The sequence below is a fragment of the Crocuta crocuta genome, unplaced genomic scaffold (assembly GCF_008692635.1).
Source record: "Crocuta crocuta isolate KB4526 unplaced genomic scaffold, BGI_CrCroc_1.0 scaffold42, whole genome shotgun sequence".
NCBI lineage: Eukaryota > Metazoa > Chordata > Mammalia > Carnivora > Hyaenidae > Crocuta > Crocuta crocuta.
The window spans coordinates 1,141,069-1,165,253 of NW_027528744.1; the positions used below are offsets into that span (position 1 = coordinate 1,141,069).

The 24,185-nt window shown below is 36.8% G+C and overlaps 1 protein-coding gene across 6 annotated transcripts in view; it reads left to right on the forward strand.

Moving 5' to 3' along the window:
- ARB2A (ARB2 cotranscriptional regulator A) overlaps window positions 1-24,185 on the forward strand; it is a 413,025-nt gene that overhangs the window by 355,597 nt on the left and 33,243 nt on the right. Inside the window, exon 11 of one of the 6 annotated variants that reach the window (XM_077755318.1) lies at window positions 17,799-17,859. The exons of the other annotated variants lie outside the window; for them this stretch is intronic. Within the exon in view, the coding sequence (XP_077611444.1) occupies window positions 17,799-17,812 (14 nt within the window). The 3' untranslated portion in view covers window positions 17,813-17,859. Of the gene's footprint in view, window positions 1-17,798; window positions 17,860-24,185 lie in introns of those variants that run through there. 6 annotated transcript variants of the gene reach the window in all.

A 24,185-nucleotide genomic window follows, 5' to 3' on the forward strand; every position in this document is an offset into this window, starting at 1 on the left:
TATGTGTAATAAGCTAAGGCTATTTAAGAGTATTTAAATTAAGAAATAAGACTAGGGGCACCTGGGTGGCTCAGTTGGTTAAGCATCCAACTCTTAACTTCGGGTAAGGTCATGATCTTACAGATCCTGAGATCCAGCCCTGTGTAGGGCTCTGCACTGACAGCATGGAGCCTGCTTGAAATCCTCCCTCTCCCTTTCTCTCTGCCCTTCCTCTCTCTCTCTCTCAAAATAAATAAATAAATAAGAAAGGCTAGAGTTGTAATATTAGGTAGGAATTTAATATTTAATAAATATTTCAATTATATCATACATCTAGGATACAACAACAAAGTTGAAAGCTCTTGCCTGAGCAGTCATGATTTGGCATTTGGAAAATGTGGTTAATATTTTTTGTAAACCACTATATATGGAGTTTGTAAATGAACATTCAAGCCCTGGGTTTAGGTCCTTCTCTTATTATTACTTTTAATAATCCCACCATTACCATCATTTTAAATGATATTAGGTACAAGAGAATGTACTAACTTCTGGCATGCAAGGCCTATACCTGGTCTTAATGAGCTTACCCAGTATAACCAAAACAGACATAGAATATACACATAAATGATAAGTATCGATAAAAAGAGATCATCACAGTTTTAATAAAAGTAATTCCAATAACAAGGTTAGAGGTGGCATACTTTCTTCACTGATGGAAGCAACAGAGCCTGAACTCGATTTTGTCAGAGAAGCTATTGGTGATTTTGTGAAGAGGAAAAGGCATTCTAGGCAAAGAAAAGCAGTGGGATCCAAGACAGAAAGAGCTTGGTAAATTCCATGATATTTTGGCTGGAGTTTGTTCAAAGAAATTGTGAGAGAATAAGTCGAAGCAGAATGTTCAAGCAGCATCTAGAAGATCTGAAGAGTTTGAACTTAAATTTGTAGGCCACGAAGAGTCACTGCAGGGAAATAGGATGAAAGCAACACTTTAGGAGGATTAACTAGCCAGTGCATGTGTAGGATGGGTTGGGGGAGAAGACCAGTTAAGAGGGTATCACTGGTGTCCAGGGACAGTGTTCCCCAAACTTTGCTTCTGGGAATACTGATTTTGAGGTAGAGAGATAGTAATAAAACTGCTGGAGGGATTTTTTTTCTTATGAAATAAAGGAAACATTGCAAATTAAATTTTCCTCTTAGAATTACAATGCCCATTAACACATTAAAGGCCTATAACAAAGAAATGCATAATTTCACAAACTTATTTGCACATAAAACACTTGCTATCTAGGGGCCCCTGGGTGGCTCAGTGAGTTAAGCATCTGACTTCAGCTCAGCTCATGATCTCCTGGCCCATGAGTTTGAGCCCCACATTGGGCTCTGTACTGACAGCTCAGAGCCTGGAGCCTGCTTACGATTCTGTGTCTCTCTCACTCTCTGCCTCTCTCTCTCTCTCTCTCTCTCTCTCTCTCTCTCTCTCAAAATAAATATTAAAAAAAAAATTTTTAAAGGCTTGTTATGTGTTCATAAACATATCACTGTCTTCCACTGAAACCACTTTCAATATTTAGAAATTTTGGTCTTATCAAGTAAATACCTATTTTTTAAGAAGTCCATCTAAGAAATAATAAGAGTAGAGGGAAAAAAATGAAATTTAACAATTTTTAGGAAGGAACTTTGACATCAGTTATTCCAGACCCTATCTTCACCCTTGGCAATCAGAAACTAAGGTTCACCTTTGATTTTGATGCCTTTCTAGTCAAATTATATATTAGCTTAATGATATTTGTGTGCCGCTTTGCTCTCCATAAATAAATCATAAGATGTCAAAGAATAAGACTAACCTGTGTCTTATTATCTTTGTAATCTCTACATCTGACTCATAGTAGGTGGTGGAAAAATAGTTGTTGACACTTGAAAGCGATGCAAAAGCCAGAGAGTATGTGACTTGCCTGTGGTCACACAGGTGGTAGCAGGATACACTGAAAATAATGAATTCCAAGAATTTTGTATAAAATATTAGCTGTGGGAGTGGGAAAGAAACTTGGAAATGAGAAACCTAGTAGCTTTCAGATAAAACTCTAATACTAATTAGCAGTATGATCTTGATCAAGTCACTTAACTTCCCTGGGCCTCTGTTTCCTCATCTAAGGTCCAGCTCCAAAATATTGAGAGATCTCTATTTTTTAATACTATAAATAGCCAAAAATTAACTGGATGTTGTAATTTCTTCTTCAGTGGAAATATATTCTTCTGAGGCACTGTGTTTAATTGCAGAAGACCTTTTAAGTATTTACTCCTTTATATTTGTACTTCTGTAATATTCCTGAATTCATAACTTTCTGTTTTCTTATTTTCCTCTTCCTTCAAACTTTATCAAAGATCATGGAATCTCTAAAAGTGTACCAGTGTGTGTGCTTATGTAATATTAGGACTGAAAATTTTAAATCTCAAAATGTGAAAGCTCCAGTTGTCAGAAGATCATAAAGTCTCTACTTTTAAGGACTGTTAAAAATCACCTTCTGTGAGATCTCAGCTTTGGGATTTTTTCTGACATTTCAAGACTTAAATTTGAAAGTGTAGAATCTCTATAAATACAACATTACCACAAGCCCAAAAAAGTCAAGAAATGCAAAAGGTTAGATTCTTACTAACTCCTCTCCCACATTATGCTCTAAATTGAGTTATGCATCTTAGAGTTAAATACGTAATCAGGAATACTTGATGTGAAATACAATTTAAATTATGACATATTAAGCTTTTCTCTTTGAATTTGGGGGAATAAAATTGTGTATGTAAATCATGGAATATCACATTTTTTGTATGTGCCCTTAAGGCTTTTTTATGTTTTCTTCACATAGTCCCCTCATTTACAACTTTATCTTGCTGTGGACTAACCATATGGGAAATCCACTATTTTAAACTTAAGCTATTTTTGTGGTGTTACTGCATAAGAAAATGCCTTTAGAGTAGAAAAATTATATTTTTTACCAGATTATATAAATAAAAATTAATTTTTTTCTAGTGGTCATTTTTTGGTTCAATTCAAAGTATATAATTTTTAAACCCTAAATATCTCTGGTAAGTCACCATTGTCATGGCCAAGTGAAATGGAAGATAATAAAGGAGAAGTGTCATGAGACCTGGCCATTTTCAACGTGTTGAAGATTTAAAATTATGTGTAATTTACATGAGACATATAAATGAAAGGATAGACTTCACTAGGATTTTTTTTTTTTTGCTTTAAAAATAGGGTATTTCTCTCTTGCAGCAGCATCTCACATCTCATACATATGTGCATATTTAGTTTTCTGTGTAGCTTTCGGTCCCAAGAACACTAATTATAATTTTAAATTATCAATAAGATATAGGCTTAAAGTACAGTAGATGTTAAATTTCATATATCTTGTAAGACTCCCTATGTAAAAGCAACCCTTTTTGCCTTTATTTTCATTTTTAAAATATTCTTGTGAACTTTCAGTCACTTATATTTTGCCTTTTAAAAGTTAAGAACACTCTTTGAATTTGTGGCGTGCAAATACTATATTCCTTTTACGGCCAGAAAGATATCACTGATGAGTATTCGTCTGTGCAGCAGGGAAACAAGTGAAAAACCAACGCGTGGCCGTCAGTTCACATCAGAGCACCTGAAAGTGTTTCTTTGAAGCCTCTGTTGGAAATAGTTACAAAATGCTTTGCCATTGATTTGTTGGTATACCTGCTACTGTTGTTTACCAAAGAGCCTTGATGACACTGCCTTTAGGTTGTCGCTTGTTTGTTGTCTTTGAAGCAGTTCTGCCCACCATGATTATGGTTGCCCCAGCCAGAGTTTGCCAAATGGCAGTGACCTGGAGGTCCTGCTCTTGTGCTCTGAAACCTCCATCCTGATTTTTATAGTTTTCTTCTTTTCAAAGGTTAACCACACTCTGTTAATTTTGTTCTTTCTTAAATATGAAAACACCGTCCAACCCCGCCAGTCACCCTGAACCTTCTCAGGAACGAAAATGTTATTTCTCTAGCAGGTTCAGTTTTGGGAAGCATATACGAAAGTTAACACTTCCTCGTAAAATGTTATTGTCTAGGGTTTGGGGCTGTATTAGAGCCACCTATAGACCAGCCAGCTTCCCAAAGCATATTCTGCTGCTCTTTTTGCATAATGGGATTATTTTTGGAAATGTCTCTCCTGGCCCAAGATGTGCTACCGTCTCAAATTATATTTGGGCCCGTTAAGCATCTTCAGTGTGCTTTGCAATCATTTTCATCCACTATGCACGCAGTTGTTTCATCGTTACTCTCTGATACACACTGACATTCGGCTACACAGTAGGTGAGAGGTAGACGTAGGACTGAAAACCCCAGGACAGGGAACAAGGCCCAGTTTGGTCTCTTCTTGGCTAAATTCCATTTTGGACAGCTCTTTGTTTTTCTTTCATGTGTGGTGTCTAATTGCTTCTCTCTAAACATAAGGCTCAATTGGTGGGAGCTTGTGTGGGGCGAGCCATTTGCCCTTTCCTGAATGAGAAAACTGAACATCATTAACAGTTTATTTTCCACAGAGAACCATGCTGTAAGCATGTACCAAAAAAATGTTATTTCTGACTGCCCAATTTTGCCCGGAGTAGTCCCTGATTTATGTCATGACCTCACAATAGCCTCTCGTGCCGCCTGGCCACAAAGCTTGATTATTTTGTAATTTGATCTTCGTGGGGATTCCAGCCGTGCTTCCCCGCTTGCTCGTGGGCAGCAGAATGTGGCAGCATGCCTGCTCACTTGCCTAAACTGCTGTGATCAGATTACGCCTCCTCAGCGTTTCTTGCATTGGCTGCCTGTGAAGTCCAGAGAAGCCTGAAGTGGAGATAGAACAGAACAATTAAAGAGCTCGTGGCATCTTCATATCACATGTGTCTTCTGTTAACCGAATCAGAGAGTCATTCCACGCTGAGTGTCTCTATTTGTAAAAAAAATTTCTTAAGTGAACTTTTTTGTGCTGCGCAATTTCCAAAAACCATTCTTCCAACTTTAATGTTATTTTTAGAGCTATCAGTTGGGTTTTAGCTTTCAGCTTTTAGACATTTCCATAACATGTTAAGGATCTTCATAAAAGACGGAAAAATCCTTTTTGTTATTTGTTGCTAACAACGAATCATTACAGGACATCGTAATTAGCAAAGCACTCTTCTCTCTGTGTTACTCTTTCATCCAAATATTTATAGAATGATATTTGTCAAGACCCTTATGAGATAGCGTGACTGCATCCTGTTGAGGTTTTAGGAGAACACAGGGTCCAACCTGGCACTGATACATGACATGGAAAATTTAGAACTGATTCTCCTCCCATTTTTTTTCGAGCACCAAGGATGTGCAGTCTCTCCCTGATGCGCCGGGATGCAGGGGTGATCTAGACACGTAGTCCCTGCCCTCCTGAGCTTACGAGTTAGTCTTGGAAATAAAAGCTCGGATATAGTAGACACATTTGGATGTTTTTCAAAATTATATGAGGATAATCTTAAATTTTACAAAATGTAAAGTAAGCGGAGAAACTGAGAGTTGGAAAGGACATTGGAGTTCATTCCTTAGAGTCTCCTTCCTCCTGCAGTGTGGATTCCTCTCCGTGGTATTTGCTCCTACGAGTGAACAAAATGTGCAATTCATGTTTCATTGTTCAGAAATGAAGAAATCATGATTATAGGTTAAGATATAATCTAAACTCCACTCAAAGCTCGATTAAAACAGTTTTGTTTTCTGACACTGTCATTCATACATTCAGTGGACCAGCAAGAAAGCTTGGAAAATGAAGCATAAACAATGCGATGCCAGTTTGCTTTAAAATCCCTAATATATGTTTTGTAAACAAAGCTTATAAAACTTAGAACTCTACTAATTAAATAACAAGAAGGATCTTATGAACACATGAAGAGCCGGAATCTAAAATGCCTTCAGGGGAACAGGTGCTGTAATGACATCACTGTGTGTCACACAGCCTTTTTTTTTCTTGATACTTACATTTGGTCATAATGGAAAGAAATTGATTCCAAATGTGTTTTCTTGACCTCCTTCTCCATTCATGTTAGTGCCTAACCTTAAATGATGTTTCTACAATCTCGGTTGTATTTACAGTAATTATATGCATAATGTAGCATATTATTGTCCGGACTTCCTGTTTAATCAGTACGGAGCTTCTCACAAGTGCAGCTGAAAAGGGCAAACAAAATTAAAGCTTTATATACCAAAACAAGTTTGATTTGCTAAGCTCCCAGCATTCCAAAGTACACAAATTTGTTCCACTAAGTTTTCCGATGGCTTGCAGATGGGCAATGATTAATCAGAGAGCTAACTGTGAAGTAGTTTGCAATTAAACTGGAAAGCTCTGAAGCATGCTAATTGAATCAGAAAATTAGAGACACTGAACAGTAATTGGCTATTTCTCATGCAGCAGGTGCCAGGCCACTCATCTGTGGAACAAGGTATTTAAGGCACATTAGCACTAGTAAAAATACTTCTTGATATGGAACAGTTAGATTTTCTGCTCATTTTCACCATGGATGTCAAAACATACAGCTGTGCTATCTGGTACTTGCAATTCATGTTTGAAGAATTTAAGTTAGGTAAACATATGGGAGAGGAGTGCTGGGCGACCTCTAAGTGCACAGGAAACAGTTGAGAAGTGAAACCTAAAATGAGGGACTGAGGTTTTGTTTTCTCAACTCAATCACTTTTGCTCTCTTCTGGTACAAATTTAGAAGTTGAATTTTCTGTTTAGTGTTAGTTTAAAGCAACAACAGTATAAATCTAGTACTGCTGTGAGCTTACTAGATACATAAAGCCGATTCATATCATGTCTCAGCATGAGTTTATATCTTCTAATTAGTACCACCATTTTATAGAGTGAGCACATGCTATGAAAGTTTGTTTGCCATGCCAACAGGGACTGGGACATGTAGTTTTTCCTTAGTGGAACGATCTGCCGTAGCATCGTGAGCAACTGTAACCTAACCAATGGGTAACCAGGCAAAAATGGAATTTAATAAGTTCAGTTGTAGCGATTTTTTTTAATAATAATCATTTTCATATTATCAAGGGTGGGGCATAAGAATTCTATTTCCCTTTGTTTTAGTCAGAGTTCAGTGTTATTATTAGAAGTGAAAAATATAAAGGAAATTAAAAATAGAGTAATTTATACTGTGTTGGGAAGCGGAATAGTACAATATTCACATGCTAATCATACTACTTAGCAGATGACTGCAGAAAATAGTGAGTTTGAACCAAGAGACATAAATTATAAATTGCAAATAGTGCATAGGGGATATGTTATAACTGTGTCTCATTTAAATTGAGACAGGGAGTTTTCTCTGCACAAATAATGTTCCTTCATTAAGTTTTAAAGTCTGTTTCATAATGTTTTGTTAAGAACATTTGGCAACATGTTACCAAAAAAAGGTTTTTAAGCGGAACACACAGGTTTTTAAAAGTACAACACACTACATACAAACATACGCTCTATGTCTTTAAGCTGTAGTGTGTGTGTGTGTGTGTGTGTGTGTGTGTGTGTGTGTGTGTGTTTAAGTTAAAGCAAAAGCTCCTCTTTGGTGGGCCTCCTTCCCCACCCCCAATAAGCCATGTACATTTTACATTCTTCAGTTGGAAAGCAGTTCTGAAACATTTACATGATCAATGTCTTTTGCTTGAGGGATAAAGTTTGCTCTTCCATGGACAAGTGAGAACATATTGATCATTTTATTCTATTTGCTATTTCTAAATTCAATATACCTCTTGAGTCGATAAGCGAGATCGAGAGCATATTCTTTTTTGTGTGTGCCTGGTTGTAGCTTGTTCTCAAGATCCAAGATACATTTTTGATTAATCACGAATGCTCTGAGGTCATGGAGAGCAAATGTGTTTGTGGAGTGTCAGCTGATGCTGTCAGATAAATGTCTTAAGCTTAGCCAGGGTTCATGCCCCAGCTTTAGGCTGTGCCAAATGTCTCCCCTTGTTGAGGCAGATAACAGCTACACTGGAGGCGACTGAGCTGTTTGTTCACTGAAAGGGCTGACCTTGCCATATGGGGCTACAATCAGGTGGAAGAAAGAGTGTAGATGTTTTAATTGAAACTTTACAAATTTAAACTTTTCCCTTGATCAGAAGATCTCAGTATCCGCCAATTTACATGCTAGCCCTTGTATCTTATGTGATTATAACCACGTTTCTTCAGTATTTCCAATTAGTTTCCCTAGGGTGAATAATTTCTCCAATATTGTTTTTAATGTATTCTGTGACTATTTGGGTATTATCCGTGTGTCATTAAAATGCTTATTAGGATAAAAGGATACAGTTTTCCTTGGATATGTCTAGGAGAAATTATTCTTGCTCTGTAGTTTGTTGTTTGGGTTTTTTTTTCAAATCCACAAAATAAAAATATGGTCTGCGCAAAGGGAGGTCACTTGTGTTAATGACCCTTGTCCATGTACCCTCTTATCTTCAGAGGACTCATTTAATCACATTTACCCCCACTTACAGTAATTTGTCTTCTTTTACTAGACAGAGTCTATAAATAGGAAATAATGACAAACCTAAACTAACACCTGGAGAATGCTTTGTACCAAGGCTTTCTCTGTTTGAGACTAAAGGCAATCAGATTGATCATATGGTGATGCATAAATAAATGAACTCTCTGTGGGCTATTTGTGGGCATTTGCTGCAAAATACCTTTAAAAAAAAAAAAGTGCCTTTCTTCCCTCTTACCCAGTCTGTTTTTTTCTCCAAAGAAGCTGGTCTACTTTTCTTTCCTCACAATAAGATCATACTGCCATGGTTAAATCATCAGTGCTAATTAGACAAAATAATGCTGTTTAAAAAAAAAAAAGAAAGAAATAACACATCTGTCATGAACTCCCACCAGATCTCTCGGAAATGAGACATTTTAAATATTTTATGCTGAACACAAAATATCTTGAGGAAATGGTTTTATATTATGTATCCCAAAACAAAACCATCAGTGTCAGAGACTAGTGCTACTTAACAGCATTCCATTTTAAGTTATTTTCTTTAAAATTCCCTCACACTTGAAATGTGGTTCCTACTGGCTGTGTATACCCAGATGGTAAAGTAGAAAACCTTGATGGAACTAGAAGAAAATGAAAGATACTCTTTTAATTTTGGAAAGCTTTTCTTTATCAGATAATACCAGAAAAGTATTACATTTCAGTATCTAGAGACAAATATGTTTCATGTGTATTGATATCAGTGAACAAAATGAATTTTGATTTGATTCGGTTTGGTTTCTGCAGTGGCTAAAATGACAGACTGAGTAGAAATGAAAAAGACTGAGGATAACTTCTATAGTCAAACGTTAAGCTTCTGGTAACGTGATTCAAAGAGTCAAATCAGATTGTGATTTTCTATAGTTTTCTTAATTATTTAAAGATTAATAATAGCTAATGCCCATATCACATTTGCAATTCCTAGTTGAAATATAAATAAGAAGATTTTTAAATTCTCTTTTCTTCAAATTTAAACACAGTTTAATTCTGCACTAAATTTTGTGGTCATTATGTTTTTTTAAAGCGTCCTTACCCATTATCCGATTTTTCTTCTTTTCCTCATTATCTTAAGAAATGCTTTATATGCACTAGAATATCATTAATGCGTACAACAATGTTTTTGTCACTCCTTTTTCTGAAACCGCAGCCTAGAAATGCAGTTAACCCTTTGTTTCATAGTGTTCTTAGTCCCATCATTTTAAAAATACTGAACATCGTCATGCCCAAACGAGATCCAGGAAAAGACGTGGAATGGTTGGATTTTTCATATTACATAGATTGTGTTATTTAGAACACCAACAATTGATAATGACATAGTAAAATATTTATTTAAGATTTAGAGGTGATTCCCATCATGACTTAGATCCACCTGTGGAAGAGTAAAATAAACTGAGTGTGAGCAAGACTCACTTGGCTCTTCCTCAGAATTGCTATCTCTGTAGCCATTGTTTGCTATTGTGCCTGTGTAGTTACCAGATCTTTCCATTGAAATAATGAGCTTTATCTCTCTCTAATATTTCTATTTTTCTTCATACTACTTCATACGTTGATTCTTTTCCAAGCTAATTCTTTTCTTTCCTCTCATTTAAAATTGCTGTTTAAATGATCACTTGTTTCAGCTACAAACCAGTAAGTCTGAAATTTTCAAAAGAGTTCATCATACCTATTGAAGGGGAACTTTTCCTAAGCTTTAATCTCTTATTCTATATAGGCTTGTTTAAAAAATTGCAAAGTCGCCTCAAAATTTATGGAAAGAAACACCTGCTATGTTTCCAAAAATTGTTTCCATATACCAAAATTTGCTTTACTTTTTTTTTTAACTTTTTTAATGTCTTTATTTCTGAGAGAGAGAGAGCGTGAGCAGGTGAGGGTCAGAGAGAGAGGGAGATACAGAATCTGAAGCAGTCTCCAGGCTCTGAGCTAGCTGTCAGCACAGAGCCCGACGTGGGGCTCGAACCCACAAACCGCAAAATCATGACCTGAGCTGAAGTCGGACGCTTAAGCGACTGAGCCACCCAGGTGCCCCTTGCTTTACTTTTTAAGTCTGTTCATATTTTCAGTTTCTGATTAGAGTTACAAATCCTGCATTTTATTAATCAAATTTGAGGATGGTTTCCATTATATGTAAAGGTTTTTTGGGTTGTTTTTTTTTAGTGTCTATTTTGAAAGAGAGGAAGAGAGCACGAGCAGGAGAGGGACAGAGAGGGAAGAAGGGAGAGAGAGAATCCCAGGCAGGTTCCATACTTACCATGGAATCATGACCTGAGCCACAATCACCATTCAGATGCTTAACCGACTGAGCCACCCAGGCGCCCTTATACATAAAGGTTTTAATGGAGAGGAGTCCTTTTAAGGAGGGAAGCTCTTATTTGCCATTCAGAACAGTTTCTCAATTAACATTATAATTGTACTTTAGTTTACTTTATCATCCAAAATTAGTTTTTTACATTTGAATTTTTATCTTTATACTTTACTTAACAAAATACTAATGCTAGGGTTTCTATTTCTCTATTATGATTCTTTATATTCTGTACTTTTTAGTTTAATACAAAACTAATAGTAAAATCATTATTGACAATTATTACCCAGTAACAATTGACATAACAGTAATAATGACAGTCCATATTTATTTTGTTTGACTCATTTGGCTTCTTCAAGATTCTGGAGGGTTTGAAATTACTAATGTCCTGTCAGATAAAATCTATGCAAAATGCCTTGTTTTAAGGGTTTATAATGCTTCCCATACTAATGAGTAAAACAATTCATCATTTTCAAATGTATAATCAGTGTCAGCATTTTGTGTGTCACAATGAAAGTCTTCAAATAGTGGCATTCCGGATGCTCCTGTGAGGAGCCAGAAGAAAATTAGTTTCTTCTTATAAAGCCTTTTTACAAAACACCAAGGAAGAAAAAAAAATTAGTACAATTTTTAGTACAGTTATTTTAAATAGTACAACTGTAAATGAAAGTAATGTGGAACTTTTCAGCATTGTGAAGTGTATAATCACAATTTTCATTCTTACGTATAAACAAAGACTATAGTCCTTGAGGAAGTCTCTCCCTTGATAAGCTCATAATTTTTACACATGTAGAAATGTATAGAAGACATTATTATGTTTATAATCTTGCATTACTCATTATACATAACTAATTACAACAAATAAAGAATGAAATGGTACTTTAAATTATACCTGTGCGGCTACTTGTTTTGTGGGATTCAAAATAATCTGTTTTTTTCCTTATGCTTAATGACACAGAGGGCATTTCTAAGTGCAACTAACAGACGTGATGTTTGGCCCTGAATTATGCTGTGTATATTTCCTCGACCCGCAGGAAATTCATGTAAATTTATCATGATGTAAGTTCATCCGCCTTGAAGACCCACAGATTTACTCTACACAGACCAAGGAAACAGAAAGGAACAGAAAAGCAGGCAAGTGTTTGTGAAGCGTGTAGAGCAAGAAGGGGGGTAAAGGCAAGGGCAGATTGTTCAGGAACTTGTAGACCTGGAGTCTGAATTTCTTTCTTATTCAAAGTACAGCAGGATGCCATCCGAGGTTCTCAAGATGGAGAGTGATAGGATCTAATTTCTAGAGGGAAAATGGATTGGTGGGGGAGCAAGAATGTAAGCAGCTGATTACTTGGGAAGCTATTGCGGTAGCCTAGGCAGGAGATTATGGTGGCTTGAATGATGGTAGTAGTAGAGATAGGAAGAAGTGTCCAGCATGTCTTAATCCTTTAGATATGGGAAGTGAAGCGATAGAAAGGATGAAGGATGATTCCTAGATTTTTGGCTTGAACATCTGGGCAGTGTCATTTACTGAGAGTAGGAAGTTCTAGGAGAGGAATAAATTTGGGAAGGAAAAGTGCAAGTAAAGTTTTGGCATTTAACCATGCTCTGTTTTTATCTTCAAACACTTATTTAAGGAAGTATTCTAGAAATCAGAGGGAGGTTTCATGGCAAGTAAGAAAAACAGCAAATGCATGCGACTTTAATTTTTTTCTTTTACCAGGACATGAGACTCGTAATGTGAGCTATAAATTATTTGACTAGAATGTAAGGATCTATAAAACTGCTCATGGACTAATATAGGCTGGTATATACCCTCAAATTTAGCCATTTCTAAACAATGGAGATTTCATGTGAAGGGTGCAGATCCACTGTTGGCCACGGTGATGAGCACTTTTTCAATAGCCCCAACAATGAACACATAATTTCAAAACCAATTTCTTGTTCCCTTAATTTCTCTATTAAGGGATTTTAATAACATTTTATTAAGAATGCACAGCTTAGGGGCACCTGGGTGACTGAGTCGGTTGAAGGACCAACTCAGCTCAGGTCATGATTTCAGCTCAAGTCATGATTCCACAGTCATGGAACTGAGTCCCACATCTGACTCCGCACTGAGCATGAGGCCTGCTTAAGATCCTCTTTCTTGGGGTGCCTGGGTGGCTCAGTCAGTTAAGCGTCCGGCTTCCGCTCAGGTCATGATCTCACGGTTCATGAGTTCAAGCCCTGCATCGGGCTCTGTGCTGACTGCCAGCTCAAAGCCTGGAGCCTGTTTTGGATTCTGTATCTCCCTCTCTCTCTGACCCTCCCCTGCTCGCTCGCTCTCTCTCTCTCTCTCTCTCTCTCTCTCTCTCAGAAATAAATAAAAAAACATTTAAAAAATTTTTTAAAAGATCCTCTTTCTCTTCCTCCCATTGCTCCTCTTTCCCACTCAGGCACGCTCTCTCTCGCTCTCTCGCTCTCTCTCGCTCTCTAATGAATGGATGAATGGATGGATGGATGGATGGATAGATAGATAGATAGATAGATAGATAGATAGATAGATAGATAGATAGATAGATAGATAGAATTCACAGCTTAATGTTGCCTGACAAATGTAGAATGTCTGTTTTGTACCTTCTTTACCCAGTGACTAAGTAACCCTTTGCAAAAAGGTTGGTTTTTGGGTTTTTTTTTTCCAGTCAGCCCCATTCAGACTTGAAAAGAAAAATGCCTCTCATACATTTTGGCAGTCAAGTATGAAGAAGAGATGTTCCCAGATTCTAACTAGTTCTTCCTACTTCCATGACTGTCATTTTACCATTTTAATATTATGGCACAGTTGTCTGGAAACCATACCCTTCACTTGTGAGTTTTATCACCTTTTGTAGGTAACTTTCTGTGTGTGCTTGGTATTTTGTTCATGTATTCATACATCTAAGCAGCAAGGTGACTTGCTTTGGGGGAGTGGATTTTATTTCCATTAGTTATGTTGGTAGCACAGCAGTAATAAGGAAAACCAGAATCAGGAAAGGATAAATTTGGTGCTTTACTTCAAAGACGCAAATTGGGATGACTTCTAAAGTTACAGTCCCATCAAGTTAATTTAGAGACTTCAGAAAGTACTGATGTTATCCAAAATCATTATTGAAACATTTGAAGATCACAAATTTCTCTGCAATTATCAGCTCGCTTTTGTGAACATCAAATTAGAGACCAATCCAGTTTCCCCCATGGCAGATCGACAGACCTGGTGGATTGAGTAGATGCTATCTATGTCTGCTTTGTATATTGACGCTAGTAAAGCGATCCATTGTCTCTTTCATCGTCTGATGATCAATAAGGAGGGAACAGGATGAATGATAGGACAAGGAGAGAACACTTTGATAAGAAGCTGGTCTTACCAAATGTAGTGATGCTGAAGAACATAATACATAATGAAATGAAGTTGGGAGGTAGCCCTAGGTTTATACACATGCTGTCTCCTGTTCCTAAACCTAAGCAAACAAACAAAAACAAAAACCCTGATTAAATAGCACCTTAAATGCACTGAATTAAGCTGATTCAAATTTACACTCTCTTTTCTGTCTGGCTTTGTTTTGTACTTTAGAAAGCTTCTGATTTCTTCCTCCATGTTGCTTTTTAAAAGTTTCTGCCAGCCAGCATCTTATCCTTGTTCTTTTGTCATCTTTACATATGGGAAGACGCACCTGCTTTGCATTTACAGTTCATAGACCTTTATGCCTTACAAATGAGATAACATCAAGTCAACACAGTATTTTCGTATCACTTTGAAAATGAGGATAACTTTTTCTTAACAAAAAAAATTAAAAATAATTCTACTTGTGAGAAAACATTAATAGAAAGAGAAATTTAGTAATTGAGGTTATTCCTCAAAGATTTCATAAAATTAAGGATACAATCATGACCATTCTAATTTAGTCTTTCTTTGCTCCTTTTTTATCATCCAGACTTTATGTCTTTGAGGTCACTAAGTGTAACATTTCAGGCCGTCATATCTAGTGGTCATGAAATTTACCTTTAAGTGTGTCAGAACTGTTTTATGAATCTACCTGTGACTTGGCTTAATATAAGAATGAAAATCACTAGGTAAATTGTGGCTTTACTTTCAAAAATACATCCTGAAGGGCTTCTGGGTGGCTCAGTCAGTTGAGCATCCGACTTGAGCTCAGGTCACGATCTCGCGGTTCGTGGGTTCGAGCCCCGCGTCGGACTCTGTGCTGACACCTAGCTCAGAGCCTGGAGCCTGTTTCAGATTCTGTGTCTCCCTCTCTCTCTGACCCTCCCCTGCTCACGCTGTCTCTATCTCTCTCTCTCAAAAATAAAAAAATTTAAAAAGAAGAAACATTAAAAAAAATACATCCTGAAGAGGCCTCAGCAATAAGCATCTCTCAAAAAGTCTTTGTTATTTTTTATGTAGTAGTTTTATCAGCCTCTCCCTGTGTCTCCCATCCCACAGCTCCGGGCAACTCAGCCACTTTTTTTCTTTCTCTTTTTCCTTTCTTTTCTTTCTTTTATTTTTTTTTTTTTAAGATTCCAAATATAAGTGATACCAGGCAGTAGTTACCTGTCTCTGACTAGCTTATTTGACTTAGCGATAATACCCTCCAGGTTCATCTATTTTGTCACAAATAACATGATTTCCTTCTTTTTTAGTGCTCAGTACTATTATATTGTGTATATATGACCACATTTTCTTGATGTACTTATCTGTTTTTGGACACTTACATTGTTTCTGTGCCTTGGCTATTGTGAATAATGTTGCAATGAACATGGGAGTACAGATAACATTTCAAGATAATGGTTTCCAGTCTTTCTACCACCATTTGTTGAAGATACTATCCTTCCTCCATTGTATATTTATGGTTTCTTGGTCAAAAATCAGTTGACATATATGCACAAGCTTATGTGTGGACTTTCTCCTCTTCTGTTCTATTGATCTATGTGTCTTTTTTTTTTTTTATGCCAGTACCATACTCTTTTGATTACGATAGGTTTATAATAGACTTTGAAATCAGAAAGTGTGATGTCTCCAGCTTTCTTCTTTTTCAAGTTTGCTTTGGTTATTCAGTCTTTTTGGTTCCATACAAAATTTAGGATTGTATCTTATATTTCTGTGAAAAATGCCATTGAAATTTTTTTAATGTTTATTTATTTTTGAGGGGGTGGACAGAAAGTGAGGGAGGCAGAGAATGAGACAGAATCCCAAGCAGGCTCTGCACTGTCAGTACAGAGCCTGATGCTGGGCTCAAACTATGAGATCATGACCTGAGCTGAAATCAAGAGCCCTGTGCTTAACCAACTAAGCTACTAAGGCACCCCGTGCCATTGAAATTTTGATAGGGATTGCTCTGAGTGTTATGGACATTTTTACAATAGAAATTCTTCTCTAATTCATGAACACAGTATTTTTTTCATTTATTTGCATCTGCTTTCATTTCTTTCATGAGTGTCTCACAGTTTTTACTGTATAGATCTTTTGCCTTCCTGGTTAAATTTATTCCTAAGTATTTTATTCCTTTTGATAACTATTATAAATGAGATTGTATATTTTTTAATTTCTCTTTCTAATAGTCCATTTTTAGTGTGTAGAAACACAACTGATTTTTTATATTGATTTTGTATCCTGCAACTTTACTGAATTTAGTATTTAGTTCATTGCGGTTTTTTGGTGGAGTCCTTAGAGTCCTTTGTGTGTATATTAACATGTCATCTGAAAATAGAAAAAGATTTACTTTCCAGTATGGATGCCTTTTGTGTCTTTTTCTTGCCTAATTACCCTCACACTTCCGGTACAATGCTGATTGATTAAAGTGGCAAGAATGGGAATCACTGTCTTGTTCCTGATCTTACAGGAAAAGATTTGAGCATTTCACCATTGAGTTTGTTATTAGCTGTGGGCTTGTCCTATATGGCCTTTGTTATGTTGAAGAACATTCCTTCTATACCCATTCTGTTGAGTTCTCTAGAATATTCTGATGGCTAACACTAGCCAAGACACTATACGGGTTGTAGTTATGTAAAAATAGTAGATATGATTCTTACCAAGTAGTTTTCACTGTAAGGGAAATGCTAATTTTGACTTTAAAAAATACTAAACAGCCAGACTGTAGGCAAATGAATAGGTAATTGAGAAGAGAGATCTGGGCAAAAGAGGGTTTCAACCTCAAGGACAGAAGAGGTAAGAGAAGCAGTTGAAAAGGTTTAAGAAAATTCCTACTATAAAAGTAGAGAGAAACAATTACGTAAAATTTAAAAAAAAAAAAAAAAAAAACTTGCTCACTGCCAGGATTTTTGGCATATGCAGCTCATCACCAAGAACTGATATGACTTAATCCCGTAACACTTACTATTTTTGGCATTGTCTCGGAGTATGGATTGTGGCACGGGGTTTACAGATCCATTTCTGCACCCTACAAAAATTCAAAATTTCATTTTATGAACCACAAATGAGACCACATTTCTTATCCTTACAGCTCATGAATAAAATTGATTTTTAAGATTTTGGCCTATTCCCACATGTTGAGAGTCCATGTGTATCACAGCGCTTACTGATGGTCTTCTATGTCTAAGAACTGCAGTAAAACGAGCTTTCAGCTACAGGTACCCCAACAGTGAATTGTAAACCAAGTCTGAAGAAAATCAAGGATATACATTGTTGGGTAGGAAGGTAGGCATTCCAAGGGGCAGATGGAATGTGGCAAACCAAAGGCTGCAGAAGTGGTAGTAAGGGAATAAAAATGAATTGTATTGACTTAGTTAGTACCTATCATTTGTTAGAAGATTATATAATCATCTTTGGAATGGTCTATTAACATAAATTTAATAATAAATCTCCATTGCCCTGTTAAATGAGCCAGGACAAGTATTGCTCATTACTATGTTCCTGTAAGGAAGGCTATAGCAATATTTTGATAATTTAATGAATTTGTGAAAGTTGACCTAAGCACCAAGGGGCCTGGGCTGAAGAGAAATACTTTTTTTTTCCTTTGCAGGTTCCAAGGTGTAAAATATGTACCCGTTTTTCATGCACAGACCTTTTTTTAATCATCCTGATTGATTTATTTCTCATTATCGAAGTTAGCAATATACCATCTACATGTCATTCATGTGAAATAACTATCTGTACTCTTGAGTAAGATCTAGATGCAAAAGATCCATGAGTGTACATTTATTCAAATGAAGGTTGAAGTCTTTACAGATTCCCACCCAAGTATCTTATGTAATCTTCTATCAGGATTGTATCTCCATTTCAGTTTGTATGACATTACCTGTTCTGAATCGGATAAAGACTCATTGTTCCTGTCAGGCCTGTTTTCAAACTAAATATTCATCTAGTCCTTTGTGGCTGCCATTTTTATCATGCATTTAGAACAGCTTCCCTTTACTGATCTGCCATTTTCCTGCAAATCACTGTTTCACTTGTATGATTTCTAGTGAGACAAGCTTAGACCTGGCTGCCTTTCTCTCAGTAACAGAGAAAAGAAATGTCTCTGGTGCCTGTGCTGCAAAGAAAGTTGATTCATGTGTAAATTATCATTTGGCCTTTATTTGCTTGGCCTGTGGAGAGTACACAGGCAGATAAAAGGTTCGGTAGGTCAGGGCTCCGTATGTGCAGGTTTCTCCGGTGGCTACAATGATAGCATTAGAATTGTTGTCACAGATTATCAGACACGCTCTGATGTCTTATCATTATTTATTTGCAGTTTTCAGTGTAAAATAAACTCTAATGTGGAAGATACTTCTGTCGTAACAGGACACCATGTACCTGTCCCGTGTTTGTTCTATCATCTCACATTCTAAATAAGAAAAACTGGTTTGTGTTTTCTTGAAGTTGGAACTGGTATTTTTATGTTTCTGCCATCCATGTTTCTGGCTCTGGTCTATCTCCTTTTACTTCTACCTCATGTTTTCATTTCTTCAAACTTGGATATTGTCCAAGTTTGTTGTGAACTATGGGTAGATACTATCTTTGTAATATATCCTATTAAACTAGGTAGATGTAAAATGCTGTTGGGGTATATATAGCCACTTCTAGGCACTATGCAGAAATTGGATAGTTATAGAAACTGCAAAATCTGTTATCTGTGACTCAGTTGGTTTTCTTTAAAATAAAATTGCTTACGATGCTTTCATTATTATCTTTACTATTAAAGGACATAAACAAAGGTTTGGCTTNTGTGTGTTTGTGTGTGTGTGTGTGTGTGTGTGTGTGTGTAAAAAACACTAAGATATGCATTAATAAATCCCAAAGTGATACGGTGCCTTCAGTCTACTTTTATTTTTATTATGAAGGTCTTATAATAGGTGTCAGAAGGGTAGAGCTGATATATCTATTTCTGCAGCTTTTATTTATTTGTGTAATTCATATTATGTATATACGTATGCTACATTATGTTATTTTTTAAAGTATGTTAGAAACCAAGAGAATATATTTTATAAGGCCTACCTTACTAAATTGATGTTTACCAGAACATTATTGATTAATGGCCCCTCTGGTAAGCTTTCCTCTATTATAGTAAAATTAAATGAGTTTTAAATAATGCAGTTAGTATTATAAAATACCGCCTTCATTTTTTTTCAAAAAGTTCTTTTCACTGTTGAAGAAATTCTGTCTAGAAACAAATTCCTTTCACTTGGACAAAAAGGTATAGTTTTTCATTGCAAGTTTCACTATTCCATTTGGAAAATAACCCTCTGTTCTGAGTATACTTATAATTAACCATATGTAAATCACCTTTATTTCCTTGTCACCAAGGCCTGAACAGTAGGGTAATATCTCCTTCCTTCTCCTTTCTGTGTCTGCTCCACTCCCACCACTGAAGCCCAGCTGAGATATGGAAGGACAGTCCCTCTCCTTTGTTATAAATGCCCCTAGGCAAGTTTTTCTCTGCACAGTCTGTCCCACAGCCTCCTTTGCATAGAACTGGGAAGAGATGGGTAGATGTTAAACCTACTTATCCCTTTCCCCTTGTCCAATTAAAAATCACTTCTTATTTTCTCCTAATTTTCTTTCTCATCTCCTCTTAGGCTGAAGTAATTCATTGAGTTTGGGCCAAATGGAAAGAGGAAAACTAAGAGGTAACTTCTAGCTTTCCTTTCAGGGTAAGGGAAATACTACTTCAGCTACCCTACCCTTATAAAGTTACCTTGTCCCAAATGGTAACTTTATAGAAAAGTTCATATTTTTAGCCTATAAAAACTGCTTGGCACAGATCACCTAATTATTTTATCACTTATTTGGCTACAGTTTTTATAATTTTGTTTTAACCAAGAGAGAGAATGGAGAAAGTACAGTTGAGGAAAATAGAGTAGACTGACTGACAGAATAAAAGAATATGGGTAAAACTCAAAAGATGATGTGACCAAGCATAGACTTGCTTAATCTCATCTGTCTACCCAATGATATACAATGTGGCTGTGGGGAAGGAAACAAAAATTACATCAGGACCATCATCTCAGTGTTCCTGGCATGCACACAGTTTTAAGGAAGTCGTATAATTGTGTTTGTACATTTGTATAATTGATGTCTTACTGCAGATATTTAGTTAGGTGTATATAAATACATTCCATGTATATGTGTATGGTATACAGCATACAAATATATCACTTGTGTATAAGTATGAACAGTTGTGACAATTTTCCTAAGAATATATCATATGCATCTGTGTTGAGATAGACATGCCATAATTACGACAATTAAAGACATTAAAAGGTAGCAAACAGATTTGTTTTTGTATATAATAATTTATTTACCCTGGTAGCTGAACTCAACACAGTATCTCCTTTTCAGCTTCCTTTTATCCATGAGGGGATAATGTGTTTTAATTAAGCCCTCTTGTCTACAAGCAGTAGAAATCCACTCAGCTAGCTTGGATTGAAGTTATAGTTTGTCTCCTAAAGAAGATTTGTACAGGGTCACCGAGGTGGCTCAGTTGGTTGAGTATCAACTCTTGATTTCAGCTCAGGTCATGATCTCTGGGGTTGTGGGATCAAGCCCCTCGCCAGGCTCTGCTCTGAGCATGGAGTCTGCTTGAGATTCTTTCTCTCTGTCCCTGTGCCTCTCTCCCCAACTCTCTCTCTCTCTCTCTAAAAAATAAAAAACAAATAAGATTTGTGCAGAGAATATAAGAACTGAACTCTATACTCAAATTGTAATTTAAACCATTTAGACTTTTGAATGTTGTTCTAAAGTGAAATGAACCCAGTATGTGTTATTGTGAGGATACTCATTGTCTTATCATTGGAAAGTCACTGACAATTAATATTGCCATACAGAGCACCTACTGTTGCCACTTGTCTCTCATGAGACCTATATTCCTCTAGAGGAATCTCTGTTTTCTCTGCGTTATTCCTCTGTTCACTATAGATGGACCAGCTTCTTCCTCTTTCTTAGTTTTTCTGTCATCTCAGAACTTTGGCAAATGAACAGCCTTTCAGCCTGTCCAGTTCTGACTTTACTGCAGCTCCTGTCCCTCACCAATAGCTTGGTTTCCTCCATTCATATTCTTAAGAAAATTTTTTTTTCTCATCTCTCTGCTTCATTTCATAGATGTTCATCCTATGAATTGGCTGCACTTAGATCAGTATCCATCCCAGGTTCAGTCAGCTGTGGATGGAAGGTGCAAGGTTATGTGGTGAAAAGGATGGCCCCTGTTGCTGTCCTTTGAAACAGGTCTGTAATAAATGTAGCTTCAGAAGAAGAAGAAAGAAATGGAAATCACTAGTAATCCTACCAATCAGAAATAACAACATAGAATATATTATTTCATGCATTTTTCTACACCTAAATGTATGTTTGTTTACAAAATACATTTATAATGTAAAAATTAATCATATTTCATCCCTGAAATCCCTAGTTGGGATTCTCTCTCTCTGTCTCTGTCCTTCCCCCGCTTGCACACTCACTTGCGTGCATGTGTGTTCTCTCTCTCTCAAAATAAAATAAATAATCTTTAAAAAAATACTAGAGGGGCACCTGGGTGGCTCAGTCAGTTAAGCGTCTGACTTTGGCTCAAATCATGACGTCATGGTTCGTGGGTTCAAGCCCCGCATCAGGCTCTGTGCTGACAACTAGCTCAGAGCCTGGAGCCTGTTTCACATTCTGTGTCCCCCCCTCTCTGACTCTCCCTTGCTCATGCTGTCTCTCTCTCTCTGTCAGGAATAAGTAAAACCTTAAAAAAAATAAAAAATAAATCAATAAATGTAGTTTCACTACGAGAGTTGGTTGATGAGCAGACACTAGGCTTGGCACCTCTAGTATATATATAACCAGTGCTACATATAACATAGGTTAACTCCCTGATATGGGACTGTTAACCAAACTATTAACATGATCATTGCTTAAATGTCACTCCTCAAGGAAGTCCCAGACCACACTCTATGTATACTCCTACCATATGGCCCCATAATACTCTGCATTTCCTCACCACCATAAAACTCATCAGTGTTATTATAATTACTTAATGCCTCTCTTCTCTCAGAAACTCTAAGATCTGTGAACAAAGAGACCATATCTTTCCTGCTCACCATTCTGTCACCGGTACCTGGCCCAGTTCCTGGCTTATAACAGTATCTAAATGTTTAGGTTATATGATTAATACATGCCTTAACTCTCCAGGAGTCAAGAGTTTTAGATTTACTAATATGCAAAAAAAAAAAAACTCTTCATTTTAAACATCCCCATTTCTAACAGTGACAATGTCAGTGTCAGTATTTGTCACACAGGTACTAATTCTTCCCTCTCTCCATCATCAAGGCAGTCATGTGTTTTTGGTTCTTTCTTTCTTTTTTTATCTGTAATTTCTTTTCTATTGCCACTGTCAACTCTCTTAGTCTAGGTTTTCTTCACTTCCACCTGACTGGCCTCCTGGTCTGTAAGCTCTCACCCTCTTTATATCCTACATATCTTCCTAAAAAGCAGCTTTTTGTACCTCTTTCTCTGTAAAAAAAACAAACAAACAAGCAATCCAACTTTGTTGGCTCTGCTTCTGCCTAAAGAATATGAAATCCAAATTCTTGAGCCCTTCTTTCTCTTGTTCCTGCTAAATATATAATTGGGCTTTCTCCTCCCGTCCTACATGACCTCTTTCATTCAGACAAGTCTACCTTTTACCTCTAGTCACAGTATGAGCATCCCCATCCACCCCTCTGTTCACTTATATTCTTCCTCCCCCAGTACTTAACTGTTCCTCTTCTTTCAAAACCCACCTCAAGTTCACTTTCTTCATTAAGTTGTTTCTACTGCCCAGTCCTCAGTAATCACTTCTTAGTCTAAAGTTAGAAGACTTGTTATCTCTGCCATTCAGCGGGTCATAACATATGCTACCTTACGGTAGTGTTTATTTTTGTATACAGAGTATGACAGTGAGAGATGGAGTCACACTGCCCAGCTTCAAATCCTACCTCCACAAGTTCCTATCTGGGTAACTGAACAAGTCACCCCCACCCCTGTAAACATTAGCTTTGTCATCTCTAAAATGGGAAAAATAACAGCACTTTCCTTTTGTGACACTTCAATGTAGTAAATCATCAAAAGCATAGTGAGCGCTCAAATGTTTTTTACAAAATTATTTGCACATTATTGATTAACTGGCTATTTTTAGATCCCAGTGCTAGATATTTATGTGCTAGACACCATCCTAGGTAGATACAGTGTAAAGGGGTTAAGATAACAACCTCTGCTAGCAAGAAGCCACTCCTATCCTATCTCCCAGTTACAGTCCAAACCCATTGCAGTTGCGTTCATACAGTCCATATATCTTTACTGAATATTTGCTATCTTCAGAAACCCTGTGCCAGGCACAAGGAATTACAAGGACGTGTGATGTAAAGTCCGTAACATGCTAACTACACTGGGATTAAATTAAAAAATAAAAAGTCCATGACCTTCAAGACTATTATAACTAAAGCCCCTCTCATTGTGCTTTGCACATGGTGAGAGCCCAGTGAATGTGTATTGGCACCACAGAGCATGGCAGTGATGACAAAGACTCTAGAGCACCACAGTTTCTAGCCTCTTTTTAGAGCTGTTAACTTTCTTTGGCTTCTTCATGTCTTCATTTTCCACTGAATGAATGCCAGGAAGTCATTTTCAATTTTTTTCTGTCTGATCAAGGCTTAGATAATATCTGCTTCTTTTGGTAGCTAAATATCCCCCAAACTCCGTTTCATGCTTCAGTGAGAAGATATTATGGTATTGCCAATGGAAACCACTTCACATTTGGGCAACATCATGATGTCTAAGTGGCTCAGATTCAAGTTTCAGTATAGATTCTGGTTCCTGCACATTTGCTGTCAAAAACCACTTTATAGGAGCCAAACTGTGGAATCCTTCCAAGTGTTAGGCACTATTAGAAGTACCATTAAAGTGCTGCAGAGTT